The sequence below is a fragment of the Peromyscus maniculatus genome, chromosome 6 (assembly GCF_049852395.1).
Source record: "Peromyscus maniculatus bairdii isolate BWxNUB_F1_BW_parent chromosome 6, HU_Pman_BW_mat_3.1, whole genome shotgun sequence".
NCBI lineage: Eukaryota > Metazoa > Chordata > Mammalia > Rodentia > Cricetidae > Peromyscus > Peromyscus maniculatus.
In genome coordinates, this window is record NC_134857.1 from 70,495,363 (window position 1) to 70,512,264 (window position 16,902).

A 16,902-nucleotide genomic window follows, 5' to 3' on the forward strand; every position below is an offset into this window, starting at 1 on the left:
ACAGAGATCCACCTCCCTCTGATCCCAAGTGCTGGGTCTAATGGCGTTCACCATCACAGGGCCAGATCTCTTCATAAAGAGGAAAACCCACAAGCTCTAATGTGCCAGCTCAGACAGGAAGTTAGATAGATGACATCACAAAAAAGAAGGCACTTTAAGCTCTTGCTTAGCATGCACACTGCCTTGGTTTAATCCTCAGGACCAAGACACTCTTAAGATTCTGGGGCTGCTCTCATTAAAACAGCAAATATAGTTACCATTGAACATAACTTGGTGTATCCCATAAGCCTAAACATATCCTTAAACATTTACAGGATACCTCGCTTCAGGTACAAAAGTCAGCCAAGAAAATGTTGGTTTTTTTTCAAATCCTATAAACACTCTACCAAATGACACACACTAATAAGACTACTTAATGAAAAACTAGAAGTGCAGCGAGTCTCTTCTTGATAAAATACATCAAAAAAATGAAAATTAAAAAAAAAAAAGATATTCCAAGCCAGACACTGTGTTACGCTTTCAATCCCAGCACTCAGGAGGCAGGGGCAACAAAGCAATAGTGTTGACTCTGACTCTGGGCCCTGCTGATCTTGACAATCAGTACCTTAATCCGTTTAAGAAGATAGTTTCATCTTTTGAGTATAAGTTACTCTATCCTAACATAGAACACTAAAAGAAGTACACTCAGAGCTAAAAGGAGCCATATGGGATAATGCAAAGAGCATAAAGTTTAGATCAAATAGTTCTGAATTCAAATACAAGTAAATACATAATCTCTTTTTGAATCTTAAGCTTTACCATTAAGATGGAGATGATAAAGATTATTTTAAAGCCAGGTGCAGTGTATGCACCTACATATATAATTCCTGGACAGGTGAAGGCAAGAAGACCAGGAGTTCATTCAAAGTCATCCTCAGTTACATAGTTAGTTTAAGGCACATGAGACCTAGTCTCATCAACAACAAAATGTACGGAATTTCCTGAAAAAGAGGATTGATTTCAGGTTAGGTGGAATGACACATATCTATCACTCCAGCACTTGGGAAGCTAAGCCAAAAAGACTATGAGTTCCAAGCCAGCTTGCAAGTATGTTAAAAACAAAACAGTAACAAAGTGGAGGAAGCACAACACACTGGCTACTTCATAAAATAGTGATCAAGTGAACTGGTTCACAAAATATGCTCACAAAGGCATACCTAACCAAAAACATAAAGATTAATTTAAATCTTCATCCCTATATCATCTTCTCTATCTCAGGTCTTAAAAATTATTCTTCCAGGTTGTTTTTGTTTTTTGTATTTTGGTTTTTCCCAGACAGTTCTCTGTGCAGCCCTGGTTATCCTGGAACTCACAGAGATCCACCTACCCCTGCCTCCAGAGTGCTTGGATTAAAGGTGTGTGCCAACACTGCCTGGCTGCTATTCCAATTTTTAAAGCTAAATATAGCCTTAAAATAAGATAACAGAAATGCTTCAAGCAAAGTTATTTCCAGGACTGAATACATCACAATAGTAGAAAATTTACCTATTATATATACACAGACCCTGATTTTCAATTAACAGCACCATGCCAAAAAAAAAGAAATTCTCAGAATCCCAAAGACAGGAAAGTCACTCACTCGTTCCGTCATCTGGTTCAAAGTGGCCAGTGTTGTTCCATGTGTTGCCACTACTATTGCCATAGTTATCATCAGTATTGGCTGGCTCTGCATAATCAGCTGGGTTAAAGGTTCTAGGGGAAAAAAAAAGAAAGCTTTTGAATTTCTAACTTCATTAGCAGATTCAGCAAATGTTAACTCAAATAAAACAATCAGAATATTGACTATTTCCTTCCTAACAGAGATGAGTCACTCCCCATTCTATAATCTCACATGCTTGTTTTTCTTATCATCCAATGCAAAATGGCACAGCATAAGCTATCCACAAATGATCCAGATGGTAAATGCCTGTATCTGAGAAATGAGCACAAATCTACATACTTTTTATTCATCTACAAATCAGCCAGGTATCATTGTGCATCTATAACCACCATTTGGGAGGCTGAGGCAAAAGAACTGTGAGCTTAAAGCCAGCTTAGGTTAGGAAGAAAGCAGAGCTCACTTTAAAAAGCAGATCTATAAATGATTCTGATCTCATTTTAGTTAAGGATGTCTCTGTTGATTCTCAGGGTGAAAAATTAAAAATCAATGAAACTTACCCCATTCCTTGAGCAGAAAACCTTCCCCCTCGCCTACCAGAGCTACCTGCAGAAAAATAGACATATTTTAGAAGTTGATATTGAACAACTTGCCAGTCCAGACACTTATGAAGGGCAAGTGGTTACTACCAAATTTACTTTCATTCAGTCCTACAGAACATACCAGTTAATCTAATACAGGACAATTATCGTCAACAGCTATTTATTTGCTGCTTAAACTGTTGAGTCTTGGGCTAGGGAGATAGCTCAGGCAAAGTACTTGACATCCAAGGTTAAGAACCTCAACTGTTGGATCCCTGGGACTCAATGTCCAGTCAAACAGCCTACAAGTAACCCCAAGACAATGAGACCCTGTCTCAAAAAAAAGGGTGCCAGATGGATCCTTGGACTGGTCCAGCAAGGAAAATTCCATGTGCCACTTTGGCTTAAAGGAGATGTTCTTTTGCCTGAGTTTATTAAATTGCTACTAACAATTCTGAAACCAATGGGGCTGAATGTACAGGGGAGATAAGGATAGTTCCAAGTTAGACTTCATGTCCTCAGTTGTGGACTCTGTCCATTATCAATGAAATACTGAGAATAAATATATGCCTGATGATGCTAAATGTAAGTAGAGAACAATTTCCCAAGTAAGTTTGCAAACTCAAAGTAGAAATTCACCTAAAATACAAAGTAGAACTGTCTAATATCAAGTAACAGTAAGTGAAGAAAAACAGAAAAGGGAGGAAAAGACCAATTAAAAGACCATTCCACCAAAGACTACTAGAGCCAAAACTCAGAGCAAAGAAATATGTGACAAAAGTACATAATCTAGCCGTGCGGTGGTGGCGCACGCCTTTAATCCCAACACTCGGGAGGCAGAGGCAGGCAGTTCTCTGTGAGTTCGAGGCCAGCCTGGTCTCCAAAGTGAGTTCCAGGAAAGGCGCAAAGCTACACAGAGAAACCCCTGTCTCAAAAAACCAAAAAAAAAAAAAAAGTACGTAATCTTTACAAGTTTTGAAACTAACCTCAAACCCAACGTTTTTGTTCTGTGTTTTATTTTTTGCTCAAAATTTCTCCTGCATTGTCTCGTTAATAGATAACATAATTGATGTTATTCAGAAAAAATGGCCAGAGGCGGATGACAACAGCACTGAAGACCTTAGAGAAGCACTTTTGAAACCCCATCTGATCTGGCCAGAGAGAAAGGCCTCAGTACAGACTACTCTTGTCCTCGGCATTCTCATTGTTCTGTACAAAGTATATGGATAGGGTTGGGTTTTTTGTTGTTGTTGTTGTTGTTTTTTGTTTTGTTTTTTGGCCGAAATCTGATAAAATAAGGAGACTGCCATGCTTATCTATGAATGTGAATTTAGTCAAATAAAATTTTTGAACATTTGATACTTTTTCCTCTTATAACTTTTTGTTTTGGAGAAATACTGCAAACTTTTCCCCACCCCTCAGTGCATGTTATCAAACCCAGGGACTTGTGCATGTTAGGCCAGCCTTGCCATTAAGCTATGCTACCATCCTGGTGAAGTTTTTGACTGCTCAAATAAACGCTTATTTTTATTTATTTGACTGGTCTTCAGAAACAGAGCCTCCCTATGTAGCCTTGGCTGGCCTGAACTTGCTATGTACATCAGGCTAAGCTCTAACTCAGAGATCCACCTGTCTCTGCCTCCCAAGTGCTCAGATTAAAGGTGTGCCCCAGCACTCCTGAGTGCATCACATGTGTGCAGGAAGAACTTGAGGAAGTCAAAGCAAGCATCAGATCTCCTGGAATTGGAGTTACAGATGGTTGTGAGGCACTATGTTGATGCTGGGAACAGAAGCCAAGTCCTCTGCAAAAACAGTAAGCATTCTTCAATGACTGAACCATCTCCCCAACCCATTTTTTTTGACTCTTTATTGGAAACATTTCTGATGGTTGTCTTACTGATAAAAAGCTGGGTGGCCTTTTTTTTTTATTTTTATTTTTTTTTCCTTACTAGTAGTATGTTTCCTTATTTCTTTAATGTGGTATTTCTGAAATGTATTAAGAATCTAATAATTCATGGTTCATAATAATTTGTTTCATCATTACCAACAAAGTCAAGTTTGTTGCAATAACTGGGGTGGAATAATTGGTAAGTTTGTTTAAGCTATTACAGAAATTACTTGGTAAAGTGCATTAAAAGCCTGAATATATCAAGGCATGGTGGCAAACATCTTTGATCTTAACACTCTGGAAGCAGAAGCAGGTTAATCTGTGTGTTTCAGGCCAGCCTGGTCTACATAGCCAAGGGGTACAGAGTGAGACCTAGTCTCAAAACAAAAAAACAAAAAGTAAACTTACTAGAAAATACAAATCTTAAAAGCAGGGCTAGTGAGATGGCTCAATGAGGTAAAAATATCTGTTGCTCAAATCTAATGACTTGAGTTTAATCCTCAGGACCCAATGGTGGAAAGAGAGTTCCTCTGCCATTCACCTATGTGTCACACATATATGCACACAAAATATATAATTAAGCGGTTCGATATTTCTTAACTTGGGAGGTAAAGGGGGGGTATAGACCTTGAGCTGGGAGTTAATGCAGTGACAAACATTCACCTACCATGCCCCAGCTACTGGCACCACAAGAAAAACAGGTCTTAAATCATTTTCAACACTATCATAAGTAAATAATCATTTATAAAATTTATGGATGAAGATGTTTATTACAACGGTACTTTGGTCAGGCAATGGTATCACATGCCTTTAATTACAGCACTGGGGGGGACAGGGGAGAGTCAGGCAGATCTCTGTGAGGTGGAGGCCAACTTTGTCTACAAAGTGAGTTCCAAGACAGCTAAGACTACACACAGAATCCCTGCCTCAAAAAAACAAAATGAATAAATAAAATAAAGACAAAAACAATTTACTTTTAACATTAAATGGAAATGGTTCAGTGTTTAGGAGTGCTTTCTGCTCTTATAGAAGATCTGGGTTCCCAGAAACTACAGAGTGGTTCATAACAGTAGTAATTCTAAATCTAGATCTGATGCCCTCTACTGGCTTATGGGGATATACTAAATGGCAGAGTTCTTGCCCAGCATGTACAATCAAAATAAAAAAAACAGAAAAACAAAAAGACTTCTGTCATCTCTCCGAAACTTTGAACAGTCAAGGAAATGGGTAGGAAGGAGAAGTGGAGGGAAAAACAAAGAAACTTAGAATCCTTGAACTCACTGTCTATCACCATACAAATATAATCTTGTTTAGGGGGAAAAAATTTTAAAAAAGGTTTAATAAATCTTTACATCTTTTAATCAAGATGTAAGTTTAAAAATGAAAAACCAGAAAGTAAACAGTGGGGAATACTGCCACCTGAGGTTGACTTTAGCTCCCCCACACACACACATGAACCAGCACACAAACACACACACACACATGGGCTCACACACTGCTGATCTTCCATCAAGTGTACCACGTTAGCAGTAAAGACTAGAGTTGTCCTCTACTTTCTTTCCCATTCTACCCAGCACAAATAGATACTCTAGTAAAGATTTGCCTGTTAACCCTACTAAGGTATTTATCACCTTCCCCACCAAACTGTCACCTCTGCCTCGGCCACGGCCTCTTCTGCCTCTGTCTGTGCCTCTTCCAGAAGGCCCTCCACTCTTGGTGCTATCCAATCCATTTTCCTGGCCCCGAACTGAAATATAAAACATACACAACCAGAACAAGGTCAGTGAAGATACATATATTATATTGATATATAAATTATATTGAATACAGTATTAAGGAGACAAAACGAAAAGAACATGACCTGGTAGGATGGAACAGGAAAGTTACTCAGGGAACAGTAATGAGACACAACCAAGTTGAGTCAAGTCACTCTACAAATGATTACATGGTTGTTTAATGCTGTATTAGTGACTGTGGTAGGAAAGGCTAACATGCAAAAGATGTCAAGACCTTAAGAGATAGGTGCAAAAAAAAAAAAAAAGCAAAGAGGTGATAAACAGTTCCAAGGTCCTGTCTAGCAGGGGCCTGACACATCCCTGGAGTCTAGACATTACTGACCCACAGCTGGTTTTGATAAAGCCCCATGCATACACTCTCGTCCACGGCTGGCACCTCTCCCCCGTCTTGGTGGCCCACCACGTCGCCGACTATAGTCTCTGTCTCGGTCTCGATTTTCTTTTCCTTCTTCATTAGATTCAGTTTGTCCACCATCTTTCTGTCCTGAGACTCCTTTCTTCTTTCCGACCATCTCCCAGGAATGCTAAAGAAAGGCAGAGCATTCATGACTGATCAATTGGACTACAATTAGTACACTACAGGTGAAAGTTGGTACAATTCTTTTCTCAGGATCCACAGTTTCAGAAATTTTGAGCTGGGCAGTAGTGGCCCACACCTTTAATCCCAGCATTCAGGATGCAGACAAAGGCAGATCTCTGAGTTTCAGGACAACCAGGGCTTTACAAGAGAAACCCTGTCTGTACGGGGAGGAGTGGGGCAGGTGTGGGGGGAATCTGTGTGTATATTAACTGCTGGTACCAGATGAGTTCTGTAAGGAAAAAGAATTATTACTATGATCATCTTTAGACACTATTAGTTTTTCTTTTAATGACCTCATCCACTAAAAAAAATTCAATGCCACCAGTATTGACTCCCCATTGGTTTTACTATTGTAGCTGATTTAAATGTGGCCTAAGCCTATATTCTATAGCTTGTTTTCCCTTTTTGATATAGTTGGAGGTCTTAGAACTATGAAGAACAAGCTGGCCTAGAAGCTACAGCTGTCTGCCTCTGTCTCCTGAGTACTGGGATTAAAGCATGCACCACACAGCTCTAAACATATAACTTCTTTCTTTCTCTCTCTTTTTTTTTCTTTTTCTTTTTGTTGTGAGCAACAAGTTGACAGACTCATTAATTGGTTAAAGTGTTGAGAATAAGTAACAGCTGACTACTCAGCTCTAAGTAGATTATCTATCTACAGCATCCCTTCCAAGGCTGAGGGAGCATGACAGAACATGGCTAAAAGAACGTGAGAGCCAGAGGACATAAAGGAGTGCTGTGAGAAGCATCTGCTGGCTATAACATGGCAAGTACACCATGAACTGCTATCAGCAGTGGTGACTTGACACAAGATTGGGTCCATCAACATTCCATCATGGATGGGAAAGGGCTCACAAGGCCCCACCTCTGCCTTACAGGCAGTTAATGGTTGCTGGAGGAGGAGGAATCATATTACTCAGTGGTGTAGTCACTGAAAAATTACCCCTGCTAAGGTAATCAACTCCCAACCCATTTTCTTTCTTTCTTTCTTTCTTTTTTTTTTTTTTAAAGATTTATTTATTTATTATGTATACAGGAGAGGATGCCAGATCTCATTACAGATGGGTGTGAGTCATCATGTGGGTGCTGGGAATTGAACTCAGGACCTCTGGAAGAGCAGTCGGTGCTCTTAACCTCTGAGCCATTTCTCCAGCCCCCCCAACCCATTTTCATGCATGCAAACCTAATTAAAGGTACACATATAGGTAATAAAGTAGGAGTGATACATGTTGAAAAGGAGTTTGGGAGGAGGCAGATAGGGACAAAAAAAAGCTAATGGGGAAAAATATGATCAAAGTATATTTATTATACATGCATGAAATCGCAAAATAATAAGTAAAAATTAAAAATAAAAATAATCCCATTTCCCACTATTTGCTACTATCCTAGGAAACTGATAATCTTCTAGTGGTTTACTGACAGTTGATATTTTTAATTATCTTCAGTTGGGTCGGGTGGCAGTGGCACATGCCTTTAGTCCAGTATTCTGGAAGCAGAGGCAGCCAGGTCTCTGAATTCAGGGCCAGCTTGGTCTACAGATTGAGTTCTAGGACAGCTGGAGCCACATAGAGAAACCCTGTCTCAGAAAAACAAATGAACATCTTTATAGTAAAGGATGAACTCTATCCCAACCAAAACTCCTCAGTGTAAGACCAGTATTATGAAAATGTTTCAAAATGTTCTCCTCACATAAAACTGAAGTCCTCTAGTAAGTGCTATAGCAATATCAAAAATGTAGGAAGGCAGTGCTGTTGTTAAAAATAAGACAAATACAAAAGAATTCTCATTAGGTGGGAAGGAGAAATGAGAGCAAATTTGTCTAAATTCCAAGGCAAGCAATCCTCCAAGATATTCTCTATCAGATCCAGGAATGTCAACAGACTATACAGCTTGTTTTTTACTAGCAGAACAAAACTAAGTTCAAGTAATGAAAGAGGATGTTAATATAAAGCTAACAAATATTAGAGGAAAGTCCTCTATTTAGAATCTAGCAATTTGTGACTACTTATCAGCAACTAAAATGAACAGAAATCTTCCATGATTACTAAATACCTCTCATTCAAAGCAACACAAGCCTTCTAAGCCTTGAAATCAGTCATGTGGAATGAACACTTTGTTCCAGACCAATCAGAAGAGACTGACTTTACTTGCTTTCACTTATGATTCTAATGAAGAGGATATGTATATAAAAGGATAGTATTTGTCATCTGCCAGAATCTCCATGGATGTTTCTTATTCTATTTAGAACGTTGCTTTAAGACTGTTTTTAGGCCGGGCGGTGGTGGCGCACGCCTTTAATCCCAGCACTCGGGAGGCAGAGGCAGGTGGATCTCTGTGAGTTCGAGGTCAGCCTGGGCTACCAAGTGAGCTCCAGGAAAGGCGCAAAGCTACACAGAGAAACCCTGTCTCGAAAAACCAAAAGAAAAAGACTGTTTTTAGAATTATTAAAACACTATTAGCACTCTACCGTGTCTGGATTTCCTTCCAGGAGAACATTGATGGCTCTGTTGACATCTCCATTGCAGTCATGTAAAGCAATCACACATTCATCCTGGTTTTTGCCTGTGATATCAATCAACTGAAAGAGAAAAATCAGTAACCATAAGCAAAGTTTATACTCCAAAAAGGAAACTAGATGAAGGGAGGAGATACCAGCTACAATTGAAAGAAACAAGCTTAAAAAGCAAGATATGTAAAATATAATTGTACTTTCAAAAAACAAAACTTTAAGGTTGAAAAGATGACTTGGCAGGTTAAGGGCACTTGCCACCAAGCCAGACAACTTGAGTTCAATCCCTACGACGTACAGATAGGAAGAGAAAACCAACTCCCACAAATTATCATGTTGCCTCCACATCAAGTACTATAGCATATACGCATACAAATACATCTAAATGTTAACAAAAGCAAAATTTTAACACCTGTAGCTTAGGGATGAGGTCAAAAATATTCACAAAGTAATTAAGCATCAAATGGAAAATCAAGTTGAAATACACAAGCTTCTGTTCTACATATCATTTTCCACACTTCCTAGACCCAAGGGGCTAAGAATACAGCTCAGTGGTGAGGTATAAAATTAGTATTCACAAGATTCTGGGGGTATCAGAACACACAGAGTTTAGAATTAAGATAGAACTTTTTGGACAAGGTAGCTATTCAAAGGAAGGCAATATATAAGCATTGGAAATAATTATTTAATGGTCTAAACTATCAATGAATCTAATTATTCTTCCTTGTGTGTGTATGATGTATACTCAAATATCTTTGTGTGTAGCAGAATGGAGGTTAGAGGACAACCTTGGTGTCAGTCCTACATTTTCACCTTGAAACAGTCTCTCTTTGGTTGTTCACCATTGTATACAGAAGCTCAGATTTTGTCTCTACCTCCCATCTCACAGTAAGAGCACTGAGATTACAAATGTGTGCTCCTATGCATGGTTTGCCAGGCTTTATGGGATTCAAAGTCAGGTCCTCAAGCACTTTCCCCACTGAGCCATCTCCCTACCCAGGATAATTACATTCAATGTATATGCAATTATCAATGTAAGCATCAATGACATTTAATTCTGGTATTTTCTTAGCTTACAGAAAACAAATGGGACACTCACTTGTTTCACCTTCTCCTCAAAGTCAGCATCATTATGGTCCGAAATCATCTGCGCAAGTCGAATTTGCTCTGCAGTAGCCTAGGAAGTGAGATAGGATCAAGAAACCTTAATCAAGAGGTAAGAAATTAACAAAGAGGGACCTACATAGTAAATCTTTACACTCTACCACACCAGTTTCTTTTCTGTTGTAATTAAAGAAAAAAAAAAAAAAAGACCTGGGCAGTGGTGGCATATTCTCTTAATTCCAGAGGCAGAGGCAATAGGATCTCTGAGTTTGAAGCCAATCTAGTCTACAGATCAAGTTCTAGGACAGCTAAGACCATTACACAGAGAAACCTTATCTCAAAAAAAACAAACACCCCCCCCCCCAAAAAAAACCAAAAAAGCCAAATCAGTAGGATGCAGATCAAGCTCAGAAGTAAAGCACTTGCCTAGCATGTGTGCAGCTCTAGAAGCAGAAGCAGGTAGATCTCTGTAAGTTCAGGACCAGTCTGGTCTACAGAGCAAGTTCCAGGACAGCTGGGGCTAAACAGAGAAACCCTACCTCGAAAAACCAGAGGGTGGGGGGGTGGGGGTGGGGGTGTTAAGGAGAGCAGACCTGGTGGTACAGACCTGTAATCTCACAAACTCAGGAGGTTGAGGCATGAATAACGTAAGTCAAGGCCAGTCTGAACAATTTAGTGAAATCTTGTCTCAAGAAAAAGAAACCTGGCTGTGGTGGTGCACACCTTTAATCCCAGCACTGAGGCAGAAGCAGGAGGATCTCTGAGTTCAATGCCAGGCAAGGCAAGACAGAGAAACCCTGTCTCCAGAAAAGAAAAAAAGAAGAAAAGGAATTTATTTATTTAGAGACAAGAGGGAAATTTGTAAGGGAGCAGATCATGATGACAGCACATGTCTAAGCTCACTACACAAAAGCTGAGACACAGGAGATTCCAAGTTTGAGGGCAGCCTAGAATACACAGTGAGTACCAACCAGGACAGCCAGGGATACATAGCAAGACTAGAGGAAAGCCAGGAAAGAGATAAGGGAAAGAGGAAATAGAAAGTCAAGGAACATATGGGGAAACCTTTAGTCTAGTCTTACATATTCAATATATTTGGACAATAGCTCAATTTAAGTAATTAACTCACATTGGTATAACACTAGTTATGGATTCTGTGATTACAGCACACCTAAATCAAACTTAATACCCAAGGTTAATTTATTTCTCTAAAACTTAACTATGCTCTAAGGCAGTGGTTCTCAACCAGTGGGTCATGACCCTTTGGAGGTGGGATGACACTTTCACAGTGGTCGAATACCAGATATCCTACATATAAGATATTTACATTACAATTCATAACAGTAGCAAAATTAGTTATGAAGTAGCAATGAAAATAATTTTATGGTTGGAGGTCACCACAACACAACACAAGGAACTGTATTAAAGGGTCACAACATTAGGTAGGTTCAGAACCACTGCTCATTTGTTAATTTAAAAGGATTATTTATAGTGAAAACCCTAGCTTTTCTTGGGAAAGAAAAACTCAGGTAAAGCCTCAAGACCTTAGGGGAAAGTAAGAGCAGAAGTCAAAATCTTTCAGAAAAAAGATATCTTGACAAATACTGGCTAGAGAAATCGCAGTGTAAGTAATGTACTCCTCAATCAGCTCAGATACCTGAAGGAAAACACTATCAGACAGACCTAGCACAGAACTCAAAATGAAGCCCCAAGCCTTACAATATTAAGCAACAAAGAGTAAACTTGTTATATCACAGTATGCCTCTGACAGTTATCAGGCCTGAAACTACAAGAGTCAAGGAATAGATAAGAAGAAGGAACTAAAAGAGTCAAAGCCCAAAATGATACACATTGCATGAAAACCACTATCAGGCAGCTGGTTTCAGGATTGGATGGATTCACATCCTTCAGTTCATTACCTGTGGCCGCTGCTTGTGCTGTGTCTGGTTTTGGTTTTGAGGTTGTTCCCAGTTTCCCCGGGCTCGGTTAGTGCCCACCGACGTCATCATTTACAGTATATACAAATAACAGTATTTACAAGGAAGAATACTGAAGAGGAAAAAAGAGATGGTTAAACGTAGGTAAAATGTTTTTAATTCTATTTTATCAAAACTTTACCACCAATCACTTTACTTTACTCAAAGGAACAAACTAAGGAAATTCATATTTTTTTTTTTTTTTGGTTTTTCGAGACAGGGTTTCTCTGTGTAGCTTTGTGCCTTTCCTGGAGCTCACTTGGTAGCCCAGGCTGGCCTTGAACTCACAGAGATCCGCCTGGCTCTGCCTCCCGAGTGCTGGCGTCACCACCACCACCTCCCGGCTTCAACTTTTTTTAAAAAACCAATTCTTTTCTCTCTAGTGGTACTGGGGATCAAACTCAGGCCTTTTTATATGCTAGGCAAGCTGTCTCCCACTGAGCTACATTTTCAACTCAAGATTCAGCTTCTTGAGATATATTTTGAGTTTTAGTTTGATCTGGCCTCAAACACAATGTAGCAAAGCTGACCTTGAAAATCTTCTTTCCTCTACTTCCCAAGTGTAACTACAGGTGTGTGCCACTGAGACATTTTATGTTGTTTAAATATGGCAGTAAACCCACTTTTGTTCATGTGCCTCAGTGATAAAACATATGCTTTGCATACATAAGGTCCTAAGGCCAGATCAACAAACCTTGCATCCAAAAATGTATATAAAGCATGTGTGGTGTTTGTTTGAAGACAGTCTTACTATGTAGCCTTGGCTGGCCTGAAACTCAAGGCAATCCTCGTGCATCTGCCTCCCAAGTGCTGGCCTATGTGACTATTTTTAAAAGATGTTAAGAACATAGTAATTTAGTTACTGCTATCTTGCAAATAAACAAAAACATCAATATTAAAAAACTTTCCATACATGTGAAAGTATCTAAAGTGTCTTTGACAAAAAACATAATTAACAAACCCTGGAAAATAAATGCCTTCCAGGAGTTGGGCACAGCACATACCTGTAATCCCAGCACTTGGAAAGCTGACCAGAGAGGATTGCAAATTTGAGGCCAGCCTGGGCAACACAGTAAGATCCTGTCACAAAAGACAGACAGACATGAAAGAAAGAAGGAACAGAGGGAGGAAGGGGGGGAAGGAAAGGAGGAAAAGAGGAAAGGAAGGGAGGGAAGGAGGAAGGGAGGGAGAGAGGGAGGGAGGGAGGGAGGGAGGGAGGAAAGGAGCAAGCCTTCTAGGTTAGTCTGTAAGTCAAAAAAATTACAATTTAAAATATTTAGGAGCTGTGGGCATGGCTCAGTTAAGGACCTAGGTTCATAACCATAATGGGAGACAGGGAAAAAAATATTATACCCAGCATACATTAAGTCATAGCCTTACCTGGCCTACAACTGTTTGACATAAGTTGTGTGTGACTTCTACTACTTGGGAAAAGACAAGTTCATAACTAGCCTTTTCCTTCCAGTCTCAGCTCTGCATGACTCTAAGAGGGCATGTGTTAGTCCTAGGGACTACCCAGAATCCATCTCCTAGTTAATCCCAGCACACTGCCTTTGCAGCTGCTTCATTGGTCTCGAACACACTTTCAGCAAACAGAACGGCAATTACTTCCCACCACTCACCTTAATAAAAGGGGAATCCCAAATCTGCCCCCAATCAAATGCACCTATCACCAAGTTTTATTTGGAAAGGCTTCTCGAAAATGACTTTAAATTTGAGACATTGTTTGCAGGATGATTTCACTTTTAAGAAACATAGAACACAAAAACCTTTCCAAAACCAGAACATAGTTTCTGTCCTTTCTACCAAGTAAGTGTTCTACTAAATCCAAGTGCCCTTTCTTCATATTGTTTTATAATGTAATCTCAGCTGCTGCTTTGAGTAAACAAAGAAAACATTCATCATCATGATAGAGTGCTCAAAATTAGGTTACTTTTCATTGTTTTATTCCTTTCAAAAGAAGACAAATTTATACTTTGCTACTCTGTATTTTTTTTCTTTCACTAACAAAACACTATACAGGGTTAATTCTATACTGCCCAGAAGACACTGGATTCTGAGGTCATGAAAGTTCTAAAGAAATATGCAAGAATTAACTATTAGGAACATGAACTTCACGTATTTCTTTGATAACACAAAGGAAGCAGACTTTCCTGCAGATAAATCCTTCACCAAGTAGTGTAAATAGGTTGCACAGGTCTTTCTTTTGGGATGTGGTTATGAAGAACAAAGACTGACTACATTCCTTATCACCAATAAAGGGCTTTTTAATTATTGTTTTAAAATTGGCTAAGATAATAAAAAAATGCTGAATGGTTTCTATTCCATGTATAATACCAATTTTTGAGAATTATACCATAAATATAAGCTGTAAGACTAGCTATATATCATTTTACAAGTGAGATGTAAATATATTACAAAGTCATATTGAAAGATACATAACTAAGGGGGTGGGGGGGGTGACAATTCTTACTTTTAATTTCCATTTCCCTCTTTGGTAATACTTTGAAATGTGAAACTAAGAATATTTTACCTCCTAATCAGTAATAATGAGCAACAGGTCAAAAGTAAATAATCTGGGCAAACCACTTAAGGGCACAGAATTAATAGCTTTTTAATAGCAAACAAAAATAAATACCCAGAGTTATACAGTGGGAGTGAGTGACCATGTTTGTTAACTCTTAAAAAAAAAAAAAGTACTTAAGGGAAATAGGATAAGAAAGAAGTATTGGAAACCAAGAGAACACTACAGGAACAAGTACAGGTTTCAACAAAGAAGTGCCCTTGACTACATTTTGAAAGCCAGCTACTTAAAAAAATAGCCAGAGAAATTTTACTGAAAAAAATAAACAATAAGTATTTATTGAGTATCTACTACGTGTCCAATACTTCAGGAAATACAAAAGCATTGTGACTTCGTTGCTGCTCTCAGGGAGCTTACAATCTAATTTGAGAAACAATTCAGACATCTAAAGTCGGACTGGGATGGGTAAGCTTACCACCTCTGACAGAGGAACCAATCCCTAGAAGCTCGGTTGCAGACCTGTGTCCCCTCCCCCGGCCACCTTCACTCTAATAAGGAGCTCTCCCAGTTAGCAGCACTTGGGGGTGGGGACCAGTACAGTTAGCCCTTCATCACTAATTTACACGACAGCAGTAGCTCTCATTCACAGCAGAAACAATCATTGGGGTAATCTAATAATTAATGACAATGGTGTAGGACCACAACACAGGTTTTATCAACAGATACACATCCAAAATGTTTTAATCTCTAGTGATGTTGGTTGTCAAAATGATCCCAATCCCCTCCCAGCAAATCACATCAGATATCCCCAACGAAGAATATGGGAGGTGGAGACAAAAAAGGATTTCTCCACTTAAGAATCACAGTTGAGTCAAAGGCAAAAAACGTTAACAACAAAATCGCCTTTTACTGTGGTGTTTTTTTCTTTCCACAACAACCTACACCAGGGGTGGCTAAATTTTAAGAATCGTGGAAAAACAGTCTCTTGTTTGTGACATCACGTTGCACAGCAATTTGGGGGCTGTCCACCAGGTGAAGGGTCTCAAGAAATTTGGAATTCCATTCCCATTATGAGAAAAATGAACAAATGCCCAGTGATATAGTGACGTCCCTTAGGCGTAATACAGCCCATGGGGGCCTCCATATCCAGCTTCCCAAATAATATAATGGTTTTGGGTACCCAAAACTACAGTATAGACAACAGGAAGCTAAAGACAGCAGCAAAAAACAGATTCCACGATCAGGGTCGGCAAGAAAGAAGGCAGAGTAATAAGCGGAGCTGACAAAGAGGCTGGAAACGAACAGAGGACAGAAGCCCACGCGCGGAGGATGGGAGACTCACCCCCCTCCGCGCCACATCAAGAGCCCATGGGGCCATTCGCCTCTCTACCTCCCACCCGGAACAAATTAAGCCTCCCCACTCCAAACCGAGGGCCACACATGGGGGAGTTCAGGGCAGCTCCACCCCATCGCCCCCCCCCTTTCGCCCCCAGACCAGGCCGGATCCGGATCGGAGGCCCACGGAGGGCTGGGGAAGGGAGGAGGCCCTTCTCCATAGACACCGGCCCCACTGGCCCTGGGAGAGAACCCTACCTCAGGCTGGGCCCGGGCCTCGCTCGCCCGCGCTCTTTCTCGCTCTCCCCCTTCAGGCTCTAGCCGCATGACCCCCCCCCCCCCTCCTCCGGCTGCCCCAAGCCCCGCCCCGGCCACGCTCCCAAATCGAGGCCCCGGCTCTGGCGCGGCCCAGTAGGCCGCGAACCCAACTATAAACAAAACCTCCGGCGGCCGACACGGGGGAGGGTGGGGGGTGGGGGGGAGGTTGGACGCCCGGGTCCGCAAAACTAGAAGGGTGTACAGCGGGAAAACACACAGCGTGGGGTGGGGGGGGGGGGCCCTACCGCGGGAGGGGGGGGAACCGAGGGGACAGGGGAGAAAGGAGGGAGGGTAAAAAAAAAAAAGGGGATCGCGGATTTAAAGGGGCCGCGGACAATACCCGGCCCCGCCGCGTTGCCGCTGCCGCCGCCGCCGCCGCCAACGCCGCTGCGCTCCCAACTTTACCTCAGTCTCCTCCACACTGACACCCCGGGCCGCGCCGCCCCTGTCACGTGATAGAAGGTTCCCTCCTCCCCCACCCCCTCCCTCCTTTTTCCCCTCTCGCGCTCGCGCTCGCGCCTCTTCCCCCCCCCCTCCCACTTGCCTTCCTGCGTCCCCCCGGGCACGTGACGCGCCAGGGCCGCGCACGTCAGCGCGCGCGCGCGCGCCTCCCCGCCACGAAACACAGCGCCTCGCGTTCCGCGCGCCCGCCCCC

At 41.1% G+C, this 16,902-nt stretch overlaps 1 protein-coding gene across 50 annotated transcripts in view; it reads right to left on the bottom strand.

The window, feature by feature from the left end:
* The window catches only part of Ubap2l (ubiquitin associated protein 2 like), a 54,565-nt gene extending 37,758 nt beyond the window's left edge, over nucleotides 1-16,807 (bottom strand). For 7 of the 50 annotated variants that reach the window (XM_076573725.1, XM_076573724.1, XM_076573715.1 and 4 more), the window contains exons 1-8: nucleotides 16,653-16,797; nucleotides 12,014-12,143; nucleotides 10,090-10,167; nucleotides 8,949-9,059; nucleotides 6,224-6,425; nucleotides 5,757-5,852; nucleotides 2,197-2,242; nucleotides 1,619-1,731 (exon numbers count right to left, since the gene is read on the bottom strand). In XM_076573725.1, the coding sequence (XP_076429840.1) occupies nucleotides 1,619-1,731; nucleotides 2,197-2,242; nucleotides 5,757-5,852; nucleotides 6,224-6,425; nucleotides 8,949-9,059; nucleotides 10,090-10,167; nucleotides 12,014-12,103 (736 nt within the window). In that variant the 5' untranslated portion in view covers nucleotides 12,104-12,143; nucleotides 16,653-16,797. Of the gene's footprint in view, nucleotides 1-1,618; nucleotides 1,732-2,196; nucleotides 2,243-5,756; nucleotides 5,853-6,223; nucleotides 6,426-8,948; nucleotides 9,060-10,089; nucleotides 10,168-12,013; nucleotides 12,144-16,187; nucleotides 16,505-16,587 lie in introns of those variants that run through there. The other 43 variants (XM_076573732.1, XM_076573728.1, XM_076573712.1 and 40 more) reach the window with 13 other exon arrangements.
* Between the last annotated feature and the right edge of the window lie 95 nt (nucleotides 16,808-16,902).